The sequence below is a fragment of the Hyposmocoma kahamanoa genome, unplaced genomic scaffold, assembly GCF_003589595.1.
Source record: "Hyposmocoma kahamanoa isolate Upper Pololo Valley unplaced genomic scaffold, ASM358959v1 64, whole genome shotgun sequence".
In the NCBI taxonomy this organism is placed as follows: Eukaryota; Metazoa; Arthropoda; class Insecta; order Lepidoptera; family Cosmopterigidae; genus Hyposmocoma; species Hyposmocoma kahamanoa.
The window spans coordinates 5687169-5693933 of record NW_020653852.1 but is presented as its reverse complement, the minus strand read 5'-3'; the positions used below and the strand labels follow the sequence as shown (position 1 = coordinate 5693933).

General features: G+C 35.1%; 1 protein-coding gene across 1 annotated transcript; it reads right to left on the bottom strand.

The window, feature by feature from the left end:
* Window positions 1–2571: 2571 nt before the first annotated feature.
* Window positions 2572–6014, bottom strand: LOC113230680 (60S ribosomal protein L12-like). The gene is made up of 4 exons (XM_026464717.1): window positions 5869–6014; window positions 5720–5793; window positions 4232–4412; window positions 2572–2921 (listed from the first exon to the last, which is right to left on the bottom strand). Exons 1-4 carry the CDS (start codon window positions 5903–5905, stop codon window positions 2719–2721), a joined length of 495 nt encoding a protein of 164 aa, XP_026320502.1. The 5' UTR covers window positions 5906–6014; the 3' UTR covers window positions 2572–2718.
* Between the last annotated feature and the right edge of the window lie 751 nt (window positions 6015–6765).

Sequence of the window (6765 nt, the reverse complement as noted above, 5' to 3'; positions counted from 1 at the left end):
AAATAGGAACCAGGAAAAAAAAGGGCACAGTTTGATCTGTACATCTCGTTTGGTCCAGCCATCCTGACGGACACGACATTTTCGGTGATTTTTATTAGCGTATCTTGCTAAAAATATCGCTAATTACGGCTCAATTTGTATTGCGGTTAGAGAAGAAGCGTTACAAAAATTCGCTTCTACGTCAAACAGGACGTTTTTCGGTAAAATTGATTCCAGCTCTTTTAATGCAGATGTATTCTACATGTGAAACAATGAAAGTCAAATGTGAATAAGGATCAATTTAAACATATTGCGGATGGAGTGGAAGCGTTACAAAAATTCGCTTTTTCTCGACTTTTTTCAATTGTAGTTTGTTTCAAAATTGTCAGTAAATTTTAAACATAAATTTTCCCATGCCTTTTTTTTTATCTAGTCGATTGGAATAACTAGCGGAACTGCTATCCCATATTACGGGGTGTTGTTTTACACTCTCTGTAATTTCGTCAATTCGATTTTCAACCATCGTGGTTAATTTGAAAAATTAACATGAACATACACCTAACCGTGACTGCAAACGAGCGTGACGTGCAGCTACTTCTAGAAATTGTATGAAAGCGTTGATTATGGAAACGATTTTTTTTCCATCCTCTAAGTATAAAAAGACAGTCGCACGGCTGCAGCATGTCTAACAGCGGCTAATTTGAACGCACGCTAAGGGTCAAAACACAAAACTGCGAATCGGCGCGATGCGAATTCGCAGTACAGAAAACTGCGTCCCGAATTGCTGCGATGTGATTTCGTGCTGCAAAGCGTCTCACTGCCACGGTTCGGGTGATCATTACTTCGACGATCGTCAACGGCACTAAACGTATTTTTTAAACCAGGCAGCGACAGAGATCCTTAAAAGAGTGTTGCACTGCTGTTATTGATAAGCAAATATAGGAAAAAAAATACAAAGATTACCATAGCAGGAATGCGCGATGCGGAGCAATTCGGAAATTCTTGCGATGCGTAGTGCGAGCTCGTAGATTTCTGCAATGCGACATCGCATCGCACTTTTGTGTTTCGTCCTTAATTAAGAGCGACTTTTAGCAGCAATGCAGTAGCTACCTAATCGTCTACACACACGCGCGATTTTAAGCGATGATGCAAACGCGCAACTGCATCGATACAAACGCACGATTGCATCGCTGCTAAGTCGCCGTGTGTAACCACTCTTATTCTTTAATTAAGTTAGCCACTCTTATTCTTTAATTAGCTATATTCTTTAATTAAGGTCTGCTACACCCTCAAATTAGCGTACAGGATAAAGTTGCTTACATATTTGCTCGATTTTTGACTTTCAACTCTTGTGATCAAACCAAACGAGTACATGTGTAAGCAACAGACATTCAACACATAATCAGGTAAAATCGAGTAAATATGTACAACAGACGATCGATAGCGCATTTTTGTCGATCGACAGATACTGCGCAATAATTGAAATTTAGGCGTAGGTTTCTACTAATGAATGGCCCAGTTCAAGAAACCCCGAGTCCGTTTAGGGATTTTATGCACTATTATCAGTAGTATATTATTATTATTATATAGTATAGTCAGTCACGATTTGTAGAAAACTCAACTTTGTCTATGTTTTAGTCTGACCGCTTTGTTTCAAACTAGTTTCTGTTTAAAAATAATATAAATTCCCAAGTCCAATGAGTTTACGTCCAGATCAACCTAAGTCCAAGAAAATCCCTTAGTCCATCTTTTTTTTCTTTCTTTAGTTTATGCTATCTAACTTATGGATTTCTTTTTGCAAGTACGTACATACTTAAAATTATGATTAACCTGAAGGCTTTCTTTTGTATCTCAATACATAACATTAACATTTTACTCATAGAATTTCTCATCAATAATCATGATTAATCAGACTGTAGAGCATTTTATCTTTAACTCCAGAAAAAAAGTTTAAATCGTTAAGTCAAGAAAAAAGTAAATAAAATCCTTAAGTCCCGTTTAAAATCACTTCCTGTGATCCACCACCGTTTCTTTTCAAACATTTGGTATTATTTTTTCAAAGGCAAAAAGTGTACAATATCCAGAAACTAAAAAATGGACTAAGGGGTTTCTTGAAACGGGCCATACCCTGATATTTGTTCATTGCTAAGGCCACTGTAGCGCTCGATAAAAATCGAGCAATCTGTTAGCTGATAGACCTTAACCTATTGAACATCAAAACACACGACAGCGACAATAACGATCGGTAAAAATCGAGCTAATCTAGAAGTACCTTTAGTAGCACTAGAATAATAGCGTGTGAATAAGAAAACGGAGATACTATTTTAACGTGTAAAAGGATATTTTAACGGTTCGGTTCTAATTACAATTTATCAAACAAAAGACATTTCAACTATAAAATAGCCAGGTTTTAAATTTTTATTCAATTGAATTAAATTATTTTTTATGTGAAATTACTCCACTAGATTGTTATAATTATTAATACAAAGGTTGAACACTCAGAAAAAATTCCTTCGATTCGGCCGGATTCGACGTCTATACAGACGCTATACCAACTAAGCCACGAACGAACCACTGGACCTCACGAATTTTTCTGTGTGATGTTGTCGTGTCTTTGTATTTGGATTTTTAACAACTTTTTAGCCAGTCAGTATTAACGAAGAGTCGTGCCGACGTATGATGATGAATAAATTAGTTCTAAGGATTTAAACAGATACAAATTTACGAAGTTCTCATAGTTTATTCATCAATAGTGAGTGCACCATTGTTGATGTCCACAATTAGGTCATGTGGGGGCCTGCCCTCAACTGTGCAGCCGACTGACTGTGCAGTGCCAAGGATTTCCTTTACTGACCCAGATAGTTCTCGCGCCATCGAGCGGGGCCTCATAACCTTGGCAATGCCGATCACATCTTCGAGGGTTATGTTGCCACTGTGTTTAACTGGAAATTGAGATAAAGATATTTATTAATATTTTTATATATTATGTGGTAGATGTGGTGTAATTAAACTACAGTATCTGTAACGTACAGTCTAGTAGTCTCAACAAATTATTATTGTAAATTATAATGAGCTGATGGCAAGAAGAAATATTTGTATGGCCTAAATATAGGCCATACAAATATCCTTTGTCCTTTCAAAATGTCCTTTATCTCGTGTCGTGAATTGGGGTGCAATTTCTGCCCTGCTAAGCCGAAAGGCGCTATCTCTGAGTTACGCCTTTTTAGTTTTTTTTATGCCATTCAATAGCTATAAAAATTTCGCATCTAATGGTATAATAGAAATAGCGCTATCTAACTTAAAACATTTAAAAAACCACTAAGAAGTATTTTTAAATACAATACAATTACATAAAATGCAATTTACAAAAAGTCGATTTTCTCAAAACTTACTCCGATTGAGATAGCGCTTTTCGGCTTATCAGGGCAGATTTGTGGTTATCTATGTGTGTGTCCATGGCACAGTTTCTCAAGTATTAGTAAGTACATTATTTTATTAATTATTTATTCATTCAAATAGGATAAACACTAATTGATATTGCAATATCAAATGTCAACTGGGGCTATTTTTTAATCTATTCTTCAAAAAGTAGATATTTGTAACTGTAAATAATATTGTCCCTCTTGTCATTACTACTGCCAGAGTAAAACAATCTTAATCCAAATTTGAAAACGTAACATTCTCCACAGATTGTAAGCTCATTAGCAGAACGAGTCTAACACAAACTACAGCATAAGATGTGAAGTGCTATTACTGTAAATGTCTATAATAGAGGCCTGGAAGACATCACCTAATGCTAACTACGATAGTCAGGGAGGTGTGGGGTATAAAGCCATGAACCAAGGGAATATCCTCTGGTACCGATAGATGCTTAGCCATCAACTGATTTGAATGAAAGTTCAGTGAAAATATATTAGTGCTATAGGAAATGAAACTATTTTCCCGGATTTAAATCGCGTATATCTGTTTTTCCAAACAAACCGACGTTTCGGGCCCTTTATAGGCCATGATCACGGTTGACTTGTAAAGGGCTCGAAACGTCGGTTTGGTTGAAAAAACAAATATACGGGATTTAAATCTGGAAAAATAGTTTCATTTCCATGTGTAACAATCACGAAAACCTAAGAACTCGATATATATTACTGTTAGTTAGTTTGTAAAGGGATAAAATTTATTCTCCAGGATTTAGCAATACATAACCAGTGTTATTTTGACGAACTAGAAATATAAATAATTATTGAAGTTTACTTACTATTTTTTTGCTTCTTGCGGTCACGAGGAGGCTCCTTTAGGGCTCTGATTATTAGGGCAGCAGCAGAAGGCACAACAGAAATCTGGGCTTGCCTGTTTTGTACAATTAGCTTGACTGTTATTTTCAGGCCCTTCCAGTCTCCAGTTGCTTTGGCAATGTCATCTCCCACCTTTTTAGGAGACTGTTGCAGGAAAGAAATCATGTTATTTAATTCGAGAATAATTAGATTGTCACCAACAGGCCTAAATTTATTATAAATTGAGGTATTTCCAGATTAATTTCATAATCTTTCCTTTGATATTACAAAACAATATTCATTCATTAAAAAATTATTTAATGTCATGTAACCTTTTAAGAGTCGATACAACCTCAAATGGCTTTGGTTGATTCCGCATAACAGTGAAAGTGTTGAACCAATCACTTTCGAAAAAAAAAAATAATAAATTTGAGGACATACACTGATGAGCATCAGTGTCTCATCAGTGTATGTCCTCAAATTTATTATATTTTTTTATTTTTTTTATTTTTAGTCATCAGTGATGACTATACCATGTGAAAAAATGATTCCTAAAAATTTTCATGATAGAAAAAAACACAAACTTACCTCAAAATTTTACTAGAAAACCGAAGTATACAATAGGCACATGACATATTATACTAATGATGTTTTTTTTAGTTCAACTCTACTAAATAGGAGACATATGGTATACAATATACATTTTTCAAATGCCTTTTTTTAATTGGTAAAAAACATAAATTCTGAAATAAAGCCAGTGTCCCAGCAGCTGGATCCAAGCAAAATGAACCATACTAGTACGGGAAAATTAAAATTTGAACTGAAGTAGTATCGACTCCTAAACCTTTTTGTGAACAAATAATTTTTTGCGAGTAAATAATACAATGTAGGAAACAAATTTAGGGCATTCTTACTCTAAATAGCCTATAAACTTTAAAGTTTCGATGCGCAGTTCCATTTTAGGTCCTGCGATTTTCAATTAGTACTTACATCAAAAAATATACACATACTCACAAATATATCTTTGTTACCTGTAAAAGCGTGGCAGTCACATGGCCTGGTCCGCGACTCCTTATTTACCCTGTAGTCTTTTCATAACCTTCAATTTAGCAACGAGGTTCAAAAAGACCATAGGCTTAGACATTCGGAGTAGCCGCGACAGGGAAATACATCCTAAGTCGCGGGTTCCTTCCATCCGCCACCCGGAAGGACGCGCCTGGTAGGGAGGCACCCCCCAGGATCATCAATCAATCATCAATCACCGTTTTGTACAAGACAATCGTCGATTCATTTGTAATCCACGATACGCTTACATAAACATGATACTGTCTTTTCTTGTAAAAATTACAAAACAAACATTATCTCGCAGTTTACAACATCGAGAGATGCAACACCCCTCTGTATTCTGGACTGCCACGCTGAGATTATAGGTTAGAATTTGGAAGCGAAGAATACTTTCATTGTATACTCACGAGACCCAAGGGACCGATCTTGGGAGCCAAAGATGCAGTGGCACCGACTTCTCCTCCCACACATCTTAAATAAACTGTAAAAGTTTAAGCACAAGTAGAAAAAAGTAACATTAACGAAAACTTTTATAGTGCACTGTTTTAATGCTCACCGATTTTAACTTCGTTAGGATCGAACTTAGGCGGCATTGTGGTAGGATATTTCGACCTTAACTTAATGAATTAAATTAATTTCAACCCGATTAAATCGGATAAAAAGGCGGACTTCCACCAAAACGTCGACAACTCGTCAGAAAAAGAAAGAAAAAAGAAAAATTTCAGAGCTAATTTTACAGAATTAAAATTGTTGCCAGAATGTTATTTTTAAAATTACGGTTTTAAATATTACGGTTTTGGATCACCGAATTTTTGAAAGTCAAATTTCTATAAAATATAATGAGAATAAAATAAAAGAGAAAGCGAAGAAGACCACTATTAGCATACACCGAACAAATAAAAGAGAGAAAGTTGAAATAAGTAGTAATTATTATGACGACTGGCAAGATGTGACGTGGAAGTACAAACAGCTCGGCTTTCTTTAGTAATAGCTGATTTCGTTTTCTTCACACCGGTGACCAGGCCCTGCCGACATTGGCTGAGCCGCTGGGAATACCTACATGGGGCAATATCAAAACGAGATAGCGAATGAAAATCGAAGCGAGATAGCGAACAGTGTTACTAGGTAGAAAGTATATTCAATCTCACCTACATAAATTATGACATGTTTTTTATTTTATTACATTTCAAATACAAAAGTTATTTCTTTTGATAATTTAATATATTTTATAAATTTACCATAAAGTACAAGGTAATTTATTTGATATATTTTATAAATTTATCGTGAAGGATCTGTTTAATCATTATAATCGGTCAATTTGGCAACACTGATGAACTTTTACTAGAGATGTACGATTTTACACTTTGAATCGATTGTTTGGATCGTATATTTTAATTATTTCGTATAGAACATATAGAACCATAATAATATATGAACATAATATATCATAATA